We start from the raw sequence: 18,929 nt of genomic DNA on the forward strand, positions 1-18,929 counted from the left end.
TTATTATGTACACATAGACGTTGGACATATTATTACGAATAATTTCACCATTTATGTGTCAAATACGATCGAAATGAATTGGAATGTAAATTGTGAATAAAATTATTGTGTGAAGAAATGGGACCGCACATATTGTCTTCCTTAGATAAATGGGGTCCGTTAGTGTAAGAATACCCGTAATTTATAGATCTACTAAAATAATTAATAAATATTACTAAAACTATTCTTAACAAACCAAAAAAAAAGTTACTTGTAGTATATTTAGAAAATTTTCTCCTCTTGCAGTATCTCTTGCTAATTTTCAACAAAATACATCGACAGAATTACTAAATATTATTTTGGTTGCGATGATGTTGTCGTTAATTAGGTACCTACTAGAAGTTTTTTGGTTTGCCCTTCTTTTGGGTCGAAATGCCGTCACATTTATAAATAGAAATATCGATTTTATAAATATGTCTCTAGGTAAACTATTATGAAGCGCCCTCTTCACAATGGACAGCCTGACCCAAAATATTCGTCAATGTTTGCCGCCATATATTAATAAAATAATATATATAAATATTAATAAATATCTACAATTACAGACGATCATACACATTTACTCCCTCTACACTATCGCATCCACACGTATAACGTCCACGTGCACATTGTGAAGAGGGCTCATAAGAAAATAATAAACGATTCTTATGAGTGAGAAACATTGCTATTTCCGATTAATCTAAACAACGACAACAGATTCGGAGCCAACATTTATCTAATAAAATATTTTAGTGCACAGGTTCAGTATACTTTACCAAAGAAACTAGAAGTGCCTTTTAATCATAGCTAGTAGAAATAGACACTAGTGATTTTAGCTTATCGCCATTATTAATTAAATAAATAAAAATACTTACTAGGTTTGTAATACAGAATTGAGATAAATGTTTATCAAGCCGCTTATAAGTTTGAGCTTCGGTTTTTTCTTTTGCGGTTGGCAATTTTTAATGGCAATGGTTCAGTCTATATGCGAGTTTCATAAGGTGTACTGTTAATCGCTTTTTTATTATTATAAATAATGCATTCAAAATTGTAAAAATAATACAATTTTAAATTCAACAGACTGTGATTAATTTCCCAATTACAATAAAACACTATAAAACTTGTAGTCTCCACTGCAGTCATCGTATTACTTCCCTTATTTCTTATAACATTCATCTAGTCAGATTATGGAAAGCGGAATGTAAACAATTTATCTCAGTTTTCTTTAAAATTGTTATATTTGTAACTAATTCATAATTCATGGTGATGGTAATCAATAACAACCCAGTTGAAAATGTATAAAAGGGGTTATAATATTCAAAATGATAAAGTATATGAATACTGCAAATTAATATATGAATAAAATAGCATACTATTATTTTGTTTTTTATCCGTGTCTCGATGAAGAATACGTTCGACTTTACTACAAACCCAGTTTAGTTTTTTTTGTGATCAAAATTACCAACTTCATTGAAGGAAAATAACAAATGACTGATTTGCAAAATACCATTTAATAATAAATACATTAAGGTGTTGTATTTATGTCCTTGACTCGAATACGATGCTCCAATTATTATTTACTATAAAGCGATACGTTTACGTAACAAAATATTGCATAATAAATTATTTGATTATATTGATAATAATGAGGTCGTAATAAACAATAATAATCAAATCGTTAAACATTTGGCTTGTGGTAAGGTCAGCAATCTTATGAGTTATAGTTTCTGCGCTGGGTCAGTATTATTAATAATACGTAGAATGTAGATCGTTTTACTAACATATTGAAATGTATATGTATAATGCGAAAGATTACTTTAAATTTCATTTATAAATATAATATAATTGTAAAAATCTCAAATGTGGTTTCATTAAATAAAACAAGTTAAACAGAATACTGTAATTTATTAGATCTAGAAATTATATTACATAACTAAAATTTCAATTGAGGACACAGTCTACCTCTAGCATCTATCAAAGAGCTTTTAAATAAATAATGACTTAGGTGAAGTATCTTCGTGAATGATTTTCCTTTTTTTTTGTTGATGAGGAGCTATATTTTTTTATTTAATTTTTATTCAGCACAAAATAGTAAGCACTATCTAAGTGACATGTTTCTCGAGCCTCGAGCTTTTTTATTAAAATTGCTTGTCCATTCAGACAAGAAAATAACTGTCATTCAAAGTGTCTTTATATTTTGACATTTCAGATATTATTTATCTATATTCGTGTATAATCTGTGGTAAACGGTCATTGGTAATTGCATCTAAGTTGTTTCGTTTAGGCGGCAGAAGATGGCGCTACTGGCGCACCTTCGTCCGGTTTGCTCTCCAGCGAGAACGGCGGAATCCGACAATCGAATGTGTACCCATCCTCGCGTTCCATCCTGAATGTGCCCCTGAAATTATTACATGTTTAGTCAATGTTTGTCGAAAAATAATTAACTCGCGTTGAAGACAACGTAAGATCAAGGGTGTAGTGGGATAATTTAACGTCATTTATTTTATAACTAGCTGCTCCGCGCGGTTTCACCCGCGCTTAGCGCGTTCAAACAAACAAACTCTTCAGCTTTAGGGTCAACTCACACCAAAAGAGCGGCGAAGCGCAGCGCAGCGCGGCGAAGCGCGGAGTAGCGGAGGCCCGCGACTTCTCGAGCATTCCAGCGACTTCTCGAGCAGTCGCGGGAATCCGCGCGCCTTCCCGCGATGAATTCACGGGTCGCTCTTTGCGCAGTTCGAATGCTCGCGCGCACAGACGCGTGCGGGGAGCGGGCGCGAGGGGCGGGATATTGCCAGCGGCCGCTCGCGAATGCTCGAGCATTCTCGGGAATTCCCGCGACTTCTCGCGCAGTCGCACGGCTCCTTTAATGGAATTCCACGGAATTCCAGCGGCGCCGCGGGCATCCGCGCGACTCGTTCGAGCTTGTCATGCGATAATAAGTATTATAGTAATGAAGATAAAGTTAAAATTCATATGACACGGAAACTGCGCTCCGCTTCGCCGCGCTTCGACGCTCTTTTGGTGTGAGTTGACCCTTATAATATTAGTATAGATATATTCTTAATTCTTTTTTTTTCGATTTTTTTTTCTTTTTTGGTTGTTCTTCTTACCACATATGCCCGCTGGGTGCCTGCAAGCTCACATGGCTACTGTACTGGAAGGCGGGCGCGTGTCTGGCCAACAACGGCTCCTGCCCGACCACGCCGCGCCCCCGTACGGTCTCCAGAGTGCCGCTGAGGGAAAAGATGCGCCAGTGCCGCTCGCGCAGTTGTACCGCTTGCGGACCGAGGTTCTCTAATCGGATGCAATAGCGCCACTGCGAACAAAAGATTATTAAAATACAGCGACTAGTGACTTTTTTTATTGATACATTTCGCATTTTAGGTGATTTTAAAGTAGTGATTTCTACTTCAGATGATTTGATACACAATGAAGCAAAAGCAGTCAAAATATTTATGAGGCAGATTTATAGGTTTGATAAAAATAGCATTCATATTGATTGGATATCGTTATTAGAATTATCGTGCCATATTCAGTTACCTCAAAGAGCTAAAAAAATATATGAACAAGATTTCAAATTTTTTCAAACTACCTTCAAAGTACTGCTACAGAAAGAGAAACTATTTTTTTTTTTGTACGATACAAATTTACAAAGTAAATTTCCTTACTCTAACATATGTCGCAATACTTGCTCTACAACAAAAAAATAACATTTACCCAATAAACAGCCGAGTTCTGCGACTCCCGACTGCCCATATAGAACGGTATGACGGTGACTCTGACGCCCTCTGTGGTCTCACGGTGAACGTCACTTAGTTCGAGCCACGGGTGGTTCTTTTTTTGCCATGCGCGTAGTGTCTCTTGCGCGATGAAGGGTGGGTCTAAAATGAGAAATTTCTGTATTCAAATGTACTATTTGATATTTTTGGTTTTAATGGCATTCAAATGCTTTATGAAAATAAATTTTATAAAGAATAGAAAAAAATCGATCACGAGGCGGGACTCGGACCCGCATTTTCTTTATAAGCTCACTTTCTCTTAAATTTCATTTATTATCCTTAAAGGATACAAAAAATACATGAAGGATGATCAAGGTTATTCTAGAGACGCTAATTTCAATGTCTCTCGTCAATAACATATTTTTTTATTTACAAAGTTTTGTTAGTACAAGCATATAGTAGGTATATGTACATTGTAGAATTGTGTTTAATAGCTACAATGTAAATCTTGGCAAATATTCAAAGTTAAGGTGCCAATTTTCACACACATTTTGGACTATGAACCATAGCTGCATAGCATTTTTCGTTCAAAACGAAATGGAATTGCGCAAATTTTCTAACAAGTTTCACTATATTACCTGATCGTGAATATGTATTTATATCAAGAAAAACAACAATCCCATTTTCTGATGATATAGGGCTAACTGGTTACTATCAATGTAGACAGACATGATAGAGACGATTATAAGGGTGTGTTCCCACTGACATACTAATTTATTTATTATTAGTTATTTTTTTAATTCCTTAAACTTTAATTTAGAATATTAACGATACATGAGATCGTGATTTGAATATTAATTGTGTAATAATGTCCTACAATATTTATTTTATTTATTATTATTTATTTATTAACGATAAACGAGATTCAATATTTCGAACATTTTGTTTTAAATGTGTGAGGTTGATCCATGAATGTTTACGAAAAATAAATACACTTAAATTTTTAATCTGCCCATGTAGTTTGTAATCATGTCATATACTACCTAATGATACTGAATTATATACATAGTAGATTTAGAAACTAACTATAATAAATAAGAAATAGCTCTTACGACCATACCCGAAAGGCTAGCAATCCTTATAAAATCAAGTTCGGCCAGCCCTACCATACAAGGCACTACCTACTAACCTTTATCAGGGTTGTGCATTAAAAACTTGTCAAACAGCTCATGTTGCAGGGGCACCCGTTCCACGGAAGCGTATGGTATAATGTCGTCATGGGCTACGTAATCCAAGCCAGGTATTGCGTATAGGCTGCGGCTCGATTCCTGATTACCGAGGAATGTCACCGCTTCGGTTTGAGCACGCTGAAAAAAATGAGAGAAAAATTTAAGCTTCCGCCTTTGATTTGTGCTGACTCTATAATTGGGTTAAAGGTCAAAAGACCAACAGCAAGTCTATAGATACAGATAATATCAGTTAAAGATAGCCAAAAAGAGCAAAATTAAATAAATTTCCGCATCCTAAAAGGGGTATTTAACTTACTGTTATGGACAAGTAGGTCATCGGGTTTTTGTGTTCTACGAAAACCGATTTTTTCATTAGTCTCCGACGTCAAAAACTAATGACTATAATATACCAAGTCTATTATCGAGAATACAAAATTTATTGAATAATCGAGAATAATTACGATGTCCGTTAAACATCGATTTTTAAACTCGTCAAAGTTACTACAATTCAAAATACCTAATATACTTATGCTAAACTTATAATAAAAGTATAAATGTATATTATATTTTGTTAGAATTTTTGATATGATTGCTTATAAATAGTAGAATGATAAATGTTAGTGATATGTTGATAACATTTTCGGTGAAAGTTTAACATTGTATAAAAATACTTTATCACGATATGTTTAATCAGTTGTATATCATGCACTTTCAACATTTTATTTTTCAGAAACAAACTTTAATTAATTATTTTATCAATATCAAGAGTTATATCTATAAATTCTATGCATACATACTTAAAGTCATTTTTTTTTTCAGGTAAATATGATAAGGACTAAGAAACGTGCTATTAAAAAACCTCCTCTTAATAATATAAAGTCCACACCTTTTTATTTTTGAAATAAATGCAAGGGCTAGATAGCAATCTTAAATTTAAAACATCAAGGACAAACACAAACAAAATTAAAAAATATGTAATGAACAACATTTTTATGACATAGTTAACTTTATCTGATTGTCAAACTAGTTGAAAAGGTTAGCTGTGAATTTTTTTATTATTATTTAGTCAGAAATGTGTAAATTATCTTGATTTGTGAATGATTTTTAATTATACTTCACAATGAGTTTTTATTGTATTATATAAATAAATTATAATGTGTAAATTATTAATTCAATCCTGAAACATAAACAATTAGTAAGCTATGTTAATAAAATTATAATAACCACAAACAATGATACATTTATATGTAAATTATTGTGTACCTTCTTCTTCCATTCTGGTCTCATGTCGTTTGTTGTTTGCACAGTCAAAATAAAGCATACTTATTTAGTATACATTTGAACTAATTCCATACATACAATTTGTAATATTTACTAAAGAAACTGATTAAAACATATTTGTAATGTATTTTTATATTGATTTACACTAAGGTATTGGTGACAAATTATAGATCTTACTAACTAATATGAATTGTTATAAATAAGCAACTTGCAGTGGCCAAAAAATATAAAATTAAAAATATATTAGCGTTCAATTGTAAGTGTGTTATTCACACAAAAAATCTTTTAAATTACACTGTGTTAATATGTAATAGAAAATTTTATTGGAGCATTATTATATTGAAACTTTAGTTTTAGTAATTATTTGCCTTTACTAAGTACCTTAATGTAAAAATATTTTATTTTAATAAATATATCGATTTTATTATTAATCTGATTAGAAGACATACATTATGAAAATAGCATAATATTGGGAAGCAGAAGCATTGTAATTTAAGTATCTATTTATGAAAGTAAATATTTTACATTCAACCATAAAGGTTTAAAAGTAGAGGAAGGTTTAAAGATAGCTGTTTTACTAAGTAAACTAACTAAATACTTACTATATAAGGTGCATCTCTTGTATCTATTAGGACTTGGTAAAATGTATGAGTTCTGCCCTTTACTTCCTTGCCAACATTGGATAAAGTATCGCCAGAGGCTTCGCCTGCAGCTGAAGGATCTGAGTTTTCCTTTTTATTTATTGCGTCTCTATCATACACTCTTGCAAGCCATGGGAATAATATAACTCCTCGATAACCAAACACTTTGTGTAAAATGAGTTGACCCGTTTCATATTTACCAGAAGTTTTAGGAGCTTCTAATTTTCCTACTTCAGCTAGTCTAGAAATTATGACAAAAATAATATATGTTTATTTGGAGGTTAAGGTATTTTATAAAATCATTGTCAATAACACAAAAACTAAAGCATATGCTTACCTAGTATAATGAGCTACATGAGTTAATATTATTCTCGTTGCTGTCAATCTTAACGGATTTGCTGGCACAAATCTTCGCAATATCTCCATTTTATCATTGTAAAAATTAATGTTTTTTGGTTGTCGTTGTTTTCGCTTTTTAATTGACAGTGACAACTGTTAGATAATTGACATTATGTCAAACGACTGACGTAATTTCACTTGTGCTGCCCGTTGTGAAATTAATTGTTTAGTTTAGGAGTGGTTTAGGAACTGTGTTCCGGGACAATAATTAACTACTCCGGCACATCCTAAACAAAGCAGTACAAAGCACAGAGTGTGGCACAGAGCAAGTAATATAGAAACAAAGGACATGCTTGGTAAAAATCGTCATGAAAAATGCAGGTAAAGAGCCTAATAATTATCCTAAATATGCAACAAAACTTGATGTTGACAAACACATTGACAAAATCACAGATAAAATAATATAGTGGTCATTGACCTTGACCATATTATTGTTCATTGTTATTGCTTTGTAGTTTGTGCAAGGTTCAAACTTCAAAGTTTGAAACTTCAAAAGTTACGTGTGATTTTTTTTATTTGTTTAGTTTTACTTACAAAACTTATAATCTTATAAAATCTATACAATTTAAAATGCTCAGGTTACTAACAAAGTCCACTAAAGGGTTAGGTAAGGATAAAAATATGAAGGATTGCAGGTAATTTAAGAAAAAGTGAATAACAATAATGATACTGATAAAATTATTTTCAGGCCAACTGCCTCCAAACAGATCAATAGCATCTCTCGCAGCACTGCCAGACACATACCAAATGTTGTATAAAACTTGTCGAGATTTCGCTGAACAAGAATTGAAGCCAAATGCAGCTAAATTTGATAAAGAACATTTGTATCCGGGGGATGCTATTAAAAAAATGGGAGAACTTGGTCTTATGGCTATAGCAACCCCTGAAGATCTTGGAGGGTCTGGACTGGACTACCTAGCATATGCTATTGCTCTTGAAGAGATTTCCCGTGGTTGTGCATCTGCTGGTGTCATAATGTCAGTAAACAATTCCTTATACCTTGGTCCATTGATACATTGGGGCACTGAGAAACAGAAGAAAGAATTTGTAACACCTTTTTGTACGGGTTTGTTCTTAAAACTAATTTTACTAACTTTTATAACATTTGCAGCCAGTTTCTCAACTTCTAGATGTTACCTATGTAAGAATATCTATCAATATAATGACAAATACTATGTGAAAATATATAAGTGAATAAGTATTGAAATGGCTGTCAGTGTGATTATCAGCAAGATATGCAACATGCTTATAAAATTAAAACAATAATGCTAATTATAGCATAAACTATAACTCAGCACTTACTAGTATTTGCTAATTTTGTAGTTATGAAATTTTAATAATAATACAAACAAATTTCATAAAATAATTTGCAAGTTGATAAATCTATATTCAGAAAAAATTAAAGAAAATATGTTGCTATAGATGGCTTGTGATGCTTGTTTGTGTTTATTTCAACTAAATAGACAAGAGCAGTAAGTCTTCATACATTTTTCCTTGCATTTCAATTTTAACAAATATTTTTCCCAAAAGCATGAAAATAGCAAAACAATACAATTAATATCAAATCAAATTGTTTTTCCTTACAGGAGATATTGTTGGCTGCTTTGCCCTCTCAGAGCCAGGCAATGGTTCCGATGCAGGTGCTGCTTCAACAACCGCCAAAGACTCCGGAGACAAATGGACGCTAAATGGCACAAAATGCTGGATAACCAATGGATATGAGAGCAAAGCTTCTGTTGTGTTCGCCACTACAGATAAGAGTCTAAAACATAAAGGCATATCTGCATTTATTGTTCCAAAACCAATTAAAGGCTTGGAATTAGGCAAAAAAGAAGATAAACTTGGTATAAGAGGTTCATCGACTTGTTCCTTAATGTTTGAAGACTGTGAGATACCCAAAGAAAACATATTGGGAGAGCCAGGAATGGGTTTCAAAATTGCTATGATGACACTTGATGCTGGTAGAATTGGTATTGCTGCTCAGGCTCTTGGAATAGCTCAGGTATAAGTTTGTTAATTGTGTACTAAGATTGGATGCTTTTGTGTCCTTTATTTTAATATATAAACTCTAAACACACTTGTTACGAATATCCTTTTTTTATAATAATAGAATTTATATAAAAAGCAAATTGTAATATTTCAAAAACGATTTTTTTGAAAAAAAAAACACCATACATTCGATTATTTCAGGCATCATTAGACGTAGCCGTAGATTACGCAGCGAAACGAACAGCATTCGGCAAACCGATCATGAAGTTACAAGCAATCCAAGCCAAGATAGCAGACATGGCTCTCCGGCTAGAGTCGGCTAGACTATTGACGTGGAGGGCCGCGTGGTTGAAGGATAATAAGAAACTGTACACTAAGGAAGCGGCAATGGCTAAGCTTGCAGCTTCTGAAGCGGCTACGTTCGCATCCCATCAGTGTATACAGGTCAGCCTTTTATTAGGAGATTATTAAGAGTGTAAGACAGATGTTTAAATATTTAGATGTGCTGCACGGTTCACCCACGGCAACAACCATTATTTGAAAAGTATTTAATAAAAATCTATTTGAGTCAAAGAGTAACAAATATACATCCATACATTGTTAGTTACACTACATGTTATTATAACTGACTAGATTTTCAAAGAATTCAATGAAAATCTGCATAGTTCCCGGTCTTGTGAGATTTTCGGGATAAAGTAACCTTTGTCTTATTCTGGATCTGAATACCTACATGTAGCTTTAATTAAATTTACTTACTATTTTTCAGGTGCTAGGAGGCATGGGCTATGTATCCGACATGCCTGCTGAAAGACATTACAGAGACGCCAGAATTACAGAGATTTATGAAGGTACCTCAGAGATACAGAGGTTGGTCATCGCCTTACAAATCATTAAGGAATACGGACTTTAATTACATATAAGTACCTAATAAGTTTTATAATGTTTTGAGTGGGGAAGCTCCTTTTATTTTTGTGCCTGTACAATTTTCGGAAGATTTTTACACAAACTAATCAAATATAGTTTCTAAGCTTAAAAAATAAACGTTTGAAACCTCTTGTTAGTAAAAAGTATTACAATGGTTGCTATGTACAATGTTTTAACTTATATCACATGCTGCCTTATGTAAAATTTTCTTTCTCAGACCATCATGTTTTGTTTATAATAAGTATCTATTTCAATTACTTTAGTGCCATAATGTACAGTACTCTGTATTTTCTATTGTTATCTAATATTTTTATTGAAAAATCTTATCTTTATACAATCATCTTTTAAGTGGCTGACAAGACCAATAATTGAAGACTCGATACATAATTGGACGAAATCGGCTTGATGGAAAATAATTGCAAAGATTGGTTTTAAAATCATCATTTAACGATTCTATGTGTTTATTTTTTTGACATACGGGTCTGCAATTTAAAACACGAAGTCAACATATTCATACCTGAACCTCTAACGAGTCATATTTCGCATTTCAGCTCATGGTGGTTCCGCAATCCTAATAAAAAATAACATCAGACACTACGAGACACATAAATATAGCACTCCTGAAATACAAGGGACAAGTGTAGTTGTTGAAGACTGGCGTGGTAATCTCACTGTCACTGCACTGTACTCTCCACCAAAACATAATTTAAAAAAAGAAGATTATATCCGCTTCTTCAGATCATTAGGACCCAGATTCATTGCAGGTGGGGACTACAACTCCAAGAATACTCTCTGGGGATCACGCTTAACCACTCCGAAAGGAAGACAGCTCCAGGCAGCCTTAAATGACCTTCAATTAGAAACGGTGTCTACCGGTGAACCAACTTACTGGCCAACAGACCCAAGAAAAATTCCAGATCTGGTAGACTTCTGTATTATAAAGGGCATCCCATTAAATAACTGTAAATGCAAATCCTCTCTAGATCTGTCATCAGACCACAGTGTAGTACTAGTAGAAATATCTGAAAAAATTATTAGAACTGAACCTGCGACACGTCTGCATGGTAAAAATACTGATTGGGATATGTTTCGCAGAAGTGTAGAGTCCTGCATAAACCTCAAGCTATCGCTGAAAACTCAAGAAGACATAGAACAAGGTGTAGAACATTTTAATTACTGTGTTCAGAATGCAGCCTGGAGCAGCACTCCTGCTTCCAAAAGGTGTGACAAAGTGGACTGTCCAATGCCCATTCGCGAGCTGTTAGCGGAGAAGCGAAGAGCGCGTAAACTGTGGCAGCAAACCAGATACCCAAATGACAAAACACGTCTTAATAACATATCAGCCAAGCTCAAAAAACTTCTTCAAACTGCACGAGACAACGATATCGAAAGCCGCTTGCGTAATCTGGACGCCAAGGCTTCAAGTGACTATTCGCTCTGGAAAACCGTAAAGAAGCTAAAAAGACCCATCAGTCACAAGCACCCTATTCGGAAAAAAGACGGCACATGGGCAAAGAGTGATCCAGAGAAGGGAGAAACCTTTGCGTCTCATCTAAAGGAAGTCTTTGTTCCAAATCCTTGCCAAAAAATTATGTCAACCGATATGAAGAATCGCCTTAAAAGCATTGATGATCCCTACCAGCTTGATCTCCCATTAAAGAAAATAAAAAAAGGTGAACTTATAGCGGTTATAAAAACTCTGAAACAGAATAAAGCTCCTGGATATGACCTTATAACTGTAAAAATGCTGAAAGAACTACCAGACTCAGCTTTAATATTTTTGACTCAGTTGTTCAACTGTATAATATCGAGAGGCATTTTCCCACGGCAATGGAAAGTGGCACAGGTCATAATGATCCTGAAACCTGGTAAGGCCCCAGAAGAAGTGTCTTCTTACAGGCCGATAAGCTTGCTTCCTATTCTTTCCAAAGTAATCGAGATTCTTTACTTGAAAAGGTTGAACTTCGTAATAGAAGAAAACAAAATCATACCGGACCACCAATTCGGATTCAGACAAAAACATGGAACCACAGAACAAATCCACCGACTGGTAGAAAAAATTCACAAAGCTTACGAGGCCAAAAAATACTGCAGTGCAGTGTTTCTTGATATATCACAGGCTTTTGATAGAGTTTGGCATCAGGGCCTGCTATATAAAATAAAAACTAAATTACCAACTAATCACTTCATATTTCTCAAGTCCTATCTAGAGGACAGACACTTCCAAGTAAGGCAAGGAGAATACGTAACGACCCTTCACAAAGCTCATGCCGGAGTTCCCCAAGGAAGTGTACTCGGTCCTACACTGTACCTGCTATTTACAGCTGACTTGCCCATGACAGATGGCGTGGTAATTGGAACTTTTGCTGACGACACTGCAGCCCTAGCAATCCACGAAAATCCAGTACAAGCTAGTGCAAACCTCCAAGTCTGTCTTGATAAAATTACTGAATGGTTATCAACCTGGCGAATTAAAGCCAATGAAAAGAAGTCTGTACAGGTAACATTTGCGACTCGTTACGGCTCGTGCTCTCAAGTGTCTCTCAATGGAGTACCTATTCCTCAGGCTGATGGCGCGAAATACCTTGGCGTCTATCTGGATCGCAGACTCACATGGAGAACACATATTTTTACTAAACGTAAAGCCCTTGGCATTCAACTGAGAAAAATGTACTGGCTCCTCAACAAAAAATCCAAACTCTCGTTGGAAAATAAATTACTTTTGTACAAAAGCATCATTAAACCAATCTGGACCTATGGAATCCAGTTATGGGGAACTGCTTCCAACTCCAATATCGAAATCCTGCAAAGATTTCAATCGAAAATGCTTAGACTAGTCACAAACGCTCCTTGGTATGTTACAAACCAACAGTTACACCACGATCTTAAAATTCGAACAGTTAAAGACGAAATCAAGCACTCTATGAGCTCCTACAGAAAAAGACTTGATGAACATCCGAATTCTTTGGCCATGGATTTAATGAAAAACGACACAAAATTCCAAAGACTAAAAAGAAAAGCTCCCATTGATTTATAAAAAAAAAAAAAAAAAATAAAAAAAAAAAAAAAATAATAATACGGCTGGCATCACTGGATCGCCTGCCCTACAAGTCTCAATCCATTCATAACCAAGTGCTGAATGTTCTTGAACAGATTGCATTTATACATACAAAAAAAAAAAAAAAAAAAAAAAAAATATTTCGCATATGACCCACACTTTTCCTTAAATCACATATTTTCTTCTACGACCTGGCCCCGCCTAGTAACAGTCATAATATGACTGTCTGTTAAATTTGGTCTTGTCAGCCTCTTAAGGCAATTCTCGGAGGCAACTAGATTAATTAATATGTATACCTAGATCATTTTTCATGGAATTAAGTATATGTGCATAATACTCCTAATAATACTCATAAAACTCATTGTAAAATACGTATATTATATTTGTATGAATTATATATGGTCGAAATGCTTCTTAATTTGATAAGCATAATATGTTTTCCTATTCTTTATATGTATACTAAAACAGTCTACTTTGTTAAAATTGTAAACCTTATTGTGAATCAAAATCCATAGGTACATACTTAGTATTGCATTATGAGAGATTATTTTGAATATTAGTGACCAACGTTTTTGTAATAAATATTGCCTAAAAATCAAGGTTTGAAAAGTGGAACTAGTGTTAAAGTCAAAAACCTATGTTTTGGTAAGATGAAAGTTCAGTTTTACACTATTTATGCACTTAACAAAACACTTTAAATTGTAATTCTTAAATAAAACAAAGTTTAGCATAATCAATATTTATTTGAAAGAAGTAAACATAATACTATGTAAAATACATAAAATAAATGTTTTTTATAGTAATTTGGAATATTTTATTGGCCTGGCCCAGATAGAGACTTGTCCATAAATTTCCTTTTTGCAAAGCACAACCACCACTTGCTTGGCTTGCCGTCTTCAGTAGCAAATACCTGTGAATGTAAATTGAAAAGATTATTTTTAGCAGCATGGTAAGTAAACAATACGCATAATATATTATATAATATGCAGCAAAACTTTTTTTTTTTCTAAATATAGTCAATAATTACAAGTAACTGAATAATTCAAACAAAGTTCACTATACAAATATATAATTGAAATGTTTACTGTGAATGTTTTTCACAGGCATATGAAAGTAATCACAAATATGACCATAACAAATAATTATTTTAAAAGTAATTCCACTTTATTTTACTATGACATTTCATACTTAATAAGTTTTATTGCATAATTTTGACCACTAATCTTACCTTTTCACAGACTCTACCACCTGTTTCATGTCTTAATTGCTGAAGATACTGTCTCATTAAATCTGAAAATTACAATATTATTATGCTTACAATGCAAAATATTTACTATAAGCATTATTAAAATAGCAGACACAATTTTTTATAGCTTATTGATCTTTCTACATCAGTAGAATATATGTACAATATATTAATAATATAACTTGCACAAGCAAAATATAACAATGAAAAGCTAGTCTCCAAACAGGAGGGGAAAATAACATTACCAGCTTCTTGAGGACTAGAGGGTTTAGCGTAAACAGAGTTTAATGGAAATCCAGCTTCACCAGGAATATCAAACTTGGATATTGCAAGCATATACATCTCTTGCTGCCCTTGGTTCTTATTTGAACATTTCTGTAGTCTTTTCAAGCATTCCGATACATATAAAGTTAAGTAGATGAGAACCCTGTCTGCATCAGACTAAAAATGATAAAACTAGTCAGTAATAGTTAAATTAATTAAAAAAAAAAAACAAAGTAAAATTATTAACCCTACAAAACACACCTTGATTTCGTAAAATCGAAAGAAAACATTGGCCTTAAAGTAATTTAATGCTTCATCGATGATATCTAATTCTATCTTTGGATTTATTGGAGCAGGACCCCTAAAAGTCGTGCGTATTGGCAAAAGAGCGAGGTTTCCTACGGACTGTGTGTAGTCCGTTAAAGTAGAGTGGTATGCCTGTAATTGTAAATAAGTTATAGAAACACTTGAGTTATTTATTAGCAAGAAATATGATAGAAAATTTCTTCCGGTAAACTCACTGGCATTTTATAAACTTTAAACGACTGTGTTACTCTTTACTCCAACTTTACGTTAGTCGTGACACTTATTTATAATAGATTTACGTACAATACAAACTATAAAGATAAGTTAAATTTCCTATGTATTTTCGTAAATGTAAACGCCTAAAATGATTAATTTGTGATTCAGACTTCAGTGATTAATACATTTTTGACAGTCGGTGAGTCGGTCCATGTTTGGTCCATGTCCATGTCATACGTCATTTGAGAGTGATTTGAGATATCCACCACAGAGTGATAAGTAGCGCAAACGAATCACATCACCTATATTACTTGCTCTGTGCACATCACCACTCTGGATTCGTCTCAATTTAAACCAAACGTTAAAAATCCTTTCTGTCGACTGCAAATTAATAATAGACCACGATAAAATCATCTAAAATACTATGTTCTTTGTACAAAGCTTGTACAAAGTAAAGTATTGTGGTATTATTATGGAACGTGAATAGCCAATTTATTTTGAAAGAAATGAAAACCTGTGGTCGACACTATAATGTCACTTAGGCAATGTCACTAGAATGTGACAATTGACGTCTGATAAATAGGTATACCGTAACTTGTATACGTAGTATATTATTATTAGTCTGTGCCGTAACCTACCTATTACGTCATGTTTGACATAAAATTAAAAATAGTAAACTACACGTGGTTTTACACATGAATGTAAAAAACACAATAGTAATTTCATTAAAATGAGTACTGACAATAATACAGAATCAAAAGTATTGTCCATTTTGCACAATATAAAGAATGATCAGAAAAATGAACAAAATCCACTAGATGATGTAAACAAATCTAAACCTCAAACGAAAGGAAATTTAAAAAAGAAGTCAGAACCCAGCGAAATAAGAAGCATTCCTAAATCAGGGAGATTTTGGAAAACCAAAAAAGAAAGGTATGTAGGTATTACGTTGTATTTAACGCCGACATCGTCATTATCAACACTTTTTCACCCCAACTTGTTACAAAACATCATTCCTACTTACTTACAATCGTGGTATTTCTTTTTATTTTAGGTTCAATACTATAGTAAAAACAAAAGGTATAAGATTAGATTTCCAAAAAAAGACAGCATTGCGGCTAGAACTACAACGCACGAAAGAGTTATCTCGGCAAATAACTCAGCAGATACAAGAAAAAGAAGAAGCACGCAAGCAAAGGAGACGTGAGAACATCAAACGTGCTGAAGAAAATAAAAAGAAATCAGAAGTGGTTCAAGTTATAACAAATACTAAGAAACTGAAAAGAATGAAGAAAAAGCAATTGAAATTCATCGAGAAAAGGGATACAAATAAAGAAATTGCTTCGAATAAATAGGAAGAATATAAACTGTGTGTTTTTTATTAACTATCAAAATAACAATATACCTAGATTTTAAATCCTACTTCCTGCTTATACAACTAATAGAGCCGTGAAGTTGATTGTTACTTGTTTTCTCTAAAATAACTAATTTGTTAAACTAGGCCTAAACCTATCTGAATTTATATTATTTTACCATGCTACCTAACTCCTCAAAACATGAACATTTTTGTCCAATACAATTCTTTTCATTTATTCCAATTTTATTGGTCCTTAGATAAATTATAATAATTTTAGAAGAAGTTCCTGACATTTTTGCTTATTTAAAAAGAACAAACCTCATTTTTATTATATTAGTTTAGGTTTAGGAAAGAAATAAAACACACTTGCCATCTAATATTTTTATTAAGTATTGTTACAAATCTCCACAAATACAATATAAAAATATTAAATGCATTTTCCAATTTATTGGATAAGTAGAATGTCATGTATCGAAATTATATACAGAATAGTCTACATGTGATGTAATGGGACAGTGAAACAATATTACATTAGTCTTACATCATACATTTTAGATATTTACATTTCAAAAACTTGATATTTATTATTTCTAACAATTGTATTTCTATTATAAAAATGCTGATAATAAAGATCAGAAATTGTTAGAAAAACATTCAAATTTAGTTTGAACTCTTATTAGTAAAAAAAAAGTTATGAAGGCTCACGTCATACAGTCAGTCAATATTCTAAGTGAAAAAATGTTAATTTCATATACATTTACTTAGGACAAAAAGAGAAATGGGCAAAAACAGCTCAACACATATTAACTCAATATAAAATTATAACACTGACTGTAAATAATTTGGAGCCCAAAATGTTATTTGCATTGACAATACTGATTAGGCTAAATTCCTTATCGTTACAAAACTTAATAAAATAATATCTAACAACTATTAAAAATTAGTACAATGTAAATTCACAAAAAAGTTAAATCACACATCCATGAGACATATTTTAATTTTACTTAGATCATACAAGTGTCTGGAAATAGGTTGTTTGTATACAATTGCAAACCTTACTTAATTAGTAGTTAGTAGGTTCAATTATAATAGTTTAACAATAGAACAATTCACGAAGACACATCTATATTTCTATCAGGAAGTGCAGTGTACGGTAATGGAAAACATAATCTATTTTGACATAACTAGCATTTCCTGCGACACCGTTCCCCCTTTACAAAGTTAATCGCCGTGTGTGCGATGTTAGAGGAAATTTATCATTTTTTCTGTCAAATTGTAATTATATCACCTGTAAATTGTTAGGTAGATTAAGATCACACTATGCGTTCATGAATGATCTTCAAGATATATAGGTTTTCAGAATATAAAAACGATTGACCTTATGATACATTTTGATCAAGTGCTTTCCGAGTAAGATTAAGATGCAATGAAAGATGGGAAACATTATTCAGTTCTAATATCCCTAACTCGGCAACAACCAAATTGATTTTCTCTATAAAATATAGTAAAAATAAAAATAAAATCTATAAAATTTTAGCATGATTTAAAAATATTAAAATAAGCGCATCTTCGAGGATTGAACTATAATATGAATACGCATTTTCGTCGATCCAAAAACATCACATAATGCAATGATACACCGACTTTAATCCAATAATTCTACAACAATAGATGTTGTTCTAATAACAATTTATTTTAGTCACATAAGACCAACTTTGTCCATAATACTTTTAACATAAATATAAAAAATCTTTCAACGTCAGTCTAAGGAAGTGATTAATTATTTTGATTGACCATATTCAAGTTTCAGCATCCTAACGATTGCTTGTAATTTTGAAAATTTCACAGTAATTTAATAGGAGATCATTTACTGGCAAATGTTTAATCATATTTCTGAGTTGGGTGAAATTTTAAATAAAATCAAAGCTTTATTACATCTGGGTAAGTTATTTTAACACTGCCAATAAGTAGTATTAAAATATCACGATTTAAAATAATATTTATGACTTCCATATCACTATTTTCGCAATCTGAATACACAAAAAGAAAGTGTGTACACAAATAAAAAATATTTCCTGTTGATATAAAATAATGGCAATAAAGAATTACTTGAAAATATAACATTCTTTATTTGCAATTTAATACGACAATTTAAGTTTTTAATGTGTGGCTTGGTTTTGTTGTCTACTGCCTACTTTAATTTTGATTATTCTTTCTTATTTATCATATACTAGCTGCTCCGCGCGGTTTCACCCCCGTGGCTCCACTCCTGTTGCCCGTAG

General features: G+C 32.7%; 4 protein-coding genes across 5 annotated transcripts; 2 read left to right on the plus strand and 2 right to left on the minus strand.

Annotated features, from left to right (window-relative positions):
- Positions 1-1,906: 1,906 nt before the first annotated feature.
- LOC123700069 (polymerase delta-interacting protein 2) lies at positions 1,907-7,387 on the minus strand. Of its 2 annotated transcripts, XM_045647184.1 has the most exons (7): positions 7,226-7,387; positions 6,850-7,129; positions 6,230-6,274; positions 4,927-5,104; positions 3,736-3,899; positions 3,129-3,334; positions 1,907-2,416 (listed from the first exon to the last, which is right to left on the minus strand). In XM_045647184.1, the coding sequence occupies exons 1-7, from the start codon at positions 7,312-7,314 to the stop codon at positions 2,299-2,301; spliced, it is 1,080 nt and encodes a 359-aa protein (XP_045503140.1). In that variant the 5' UTR covers positions 7,315-7,387; the 3' UTR covers positions 1,907-2,298. The 2 variants fall into 2 exon arrangements, with proteins under 2 accessions (XP_045503140.1, XP_045503141.1); XM_045647185.1 differs by lacking the exon at positions 6,230-6,274.
- A 348-nt stretch (positions 7,388-7,735) lies between these two features.
- LOC123700180 (short-chain specific acyl-CoA dehydrogenase, mitochondrial) lies at positions 7,736-10,568 on the plus strand. The gene is made up of 5 exons (XM_045647319.1): positions 7,736-7,894; positions 7,976-8,353; positions 8,874-9,289; positions 9,478-9,720; positions 10,043-10,568. The coding sequence occupies exons 1-5, from the start codon at positions 7,858-7,860 to the stop codon at positions 10,184-10,186; spliced, it is 1,218 nt and encodes a 405-aa protein (XP_045503275.1). The 5' UTR covers positions 7,736-7,857; the 3' UTR covers positions 10,187-10,568.
- Positions 10,569-13,981: 3,413 nt separating this feature from the next.
- Positions 13,982-15,452, minus strand: LOC123700181 (actin-related protein 2/3 complex subunit 3). The gene is made up of 5 exons (XM_045647320.1): positions 15,290-15,452; positions 15,030-15,206; positions 14,750-14,945; positions 14,487-14,548; positions 13,982-14,168 (listed from the first exon to the last, which is right to left on the minus strand). Exons 1-5 carry the CDS (start codon positions 15,293-15,295, stop codon positions 14,073-14,075), a joined length of 537 nt encoding a protein of 178 aa, XP_045503276.1. The 5' UTR covers positions 15,296-15,452; the 3' UTR covers positions 13,982-14,072.
- Positions 15,453-15,937: 485 nt separating this feature from the next.
- On the plus strand, positions 15,938-16,652 carry LOC123700192 (coiled-coil domain-containing protein 86). The gene is made up of 2 exons (XM_045647333.1): positions 15,938-16,223; positions 16,345-16,652. Exons 1-2 carry the CDS (start codon positions 16,021-16,023, stop codon positions 16,643-16,645), a joined length of 504 nt encoding a protein of 167 aa, XP_045503289.1. The 5' UTR covers positions 15,938-16,020; the 3' UTR covers positions 16,646-16,652.
- Positions 16,653-18,929: the final 2,277 nt, after the last annotated feature.

The sequence above is a fragment of the Colias croceus genome, chromosome 19 (assembly GCF_905220415.1).
Source record: "Colias croceus chromosome 19, ilColCroc2.1".
NCBI lineage: Eukaryota > Metazoa > Arthropoda > Insecta > Lepidoptera > Pieridae > Colias > Colias croceus.

Bases quoted from the DNA above. Each gene is read 5' to 3' on its own strand.
- LOC123700192 (XM_045647333.1), top strand. From the start codon at position 16,021: ATGAGTACTGACAATAATACAGAATCAAAAGTATTGTCCATTTTGCAC. The intron at 16,224-16,344 runs GTATGTAGGTAT...TTTTTATTTTAG, and splicing joins TGGAAAACCAAAAAAGAAAG to GTTCAATACTATAGTAAAAA.
- LOC123700069 (XM_045647184.1), bottom strand. From the start codon at position 7,314: ATGGAGATATTGCGAAGATTTGTGCCAGCAAATCCGTTAAGATTGACA. The intron at 5,105-6,229 runs GTACACAATAAT...CATTTTTTTCAG, and splicing joins GACCAGAATGGAAGAAGAAG to CGTGCTCAAACCGAAGCGGT. The intron at 3,900-4,926 runs GTTAGTAGGTAG...TTCTCATTTTAG, and splicing joins AATGCACAACCCTGATAAAG to ACCCACCCTTCATCGCGCAA.
- LOC123700181 (XM_045647320.1), bottom strand. The intron at 14,946-15,029 runs GTGTGTTTTGTA...TATCATTTTTAG, and splicing joins TTCGATTTTACGAAATCAAG to TCTGATGCAGACAGGGTTCT. The intron at 14,169-14,486 runs GTAAGATTAGTG...TTACATTCACAG, and splicing joins GTGGTAGAGTCTGTGAAAAG to GTATTTGCTACTGAAGACGG.
- LOC123700180 (XM_045647319.1), top strand. From the start codon at position 7,858: ATGCTCAGGTTACTAACAAAGTCCACTAAAGGGTTAG. The intron at 7,895-7,975 runs GTAAGGATAAAA...AATTATTTTCAG, and splicing joins AAAGTCCACTAAAGGGTTAG to GCCAACTGCCTCCAAACAGA. The intron at 9,290-9,477 runs GTATAAGTTTGT...CGATTATTTCAG, and splicing joins AGGCTCTTGGAATAGCTCAG to GCATCATTAGACGTAGCCGT.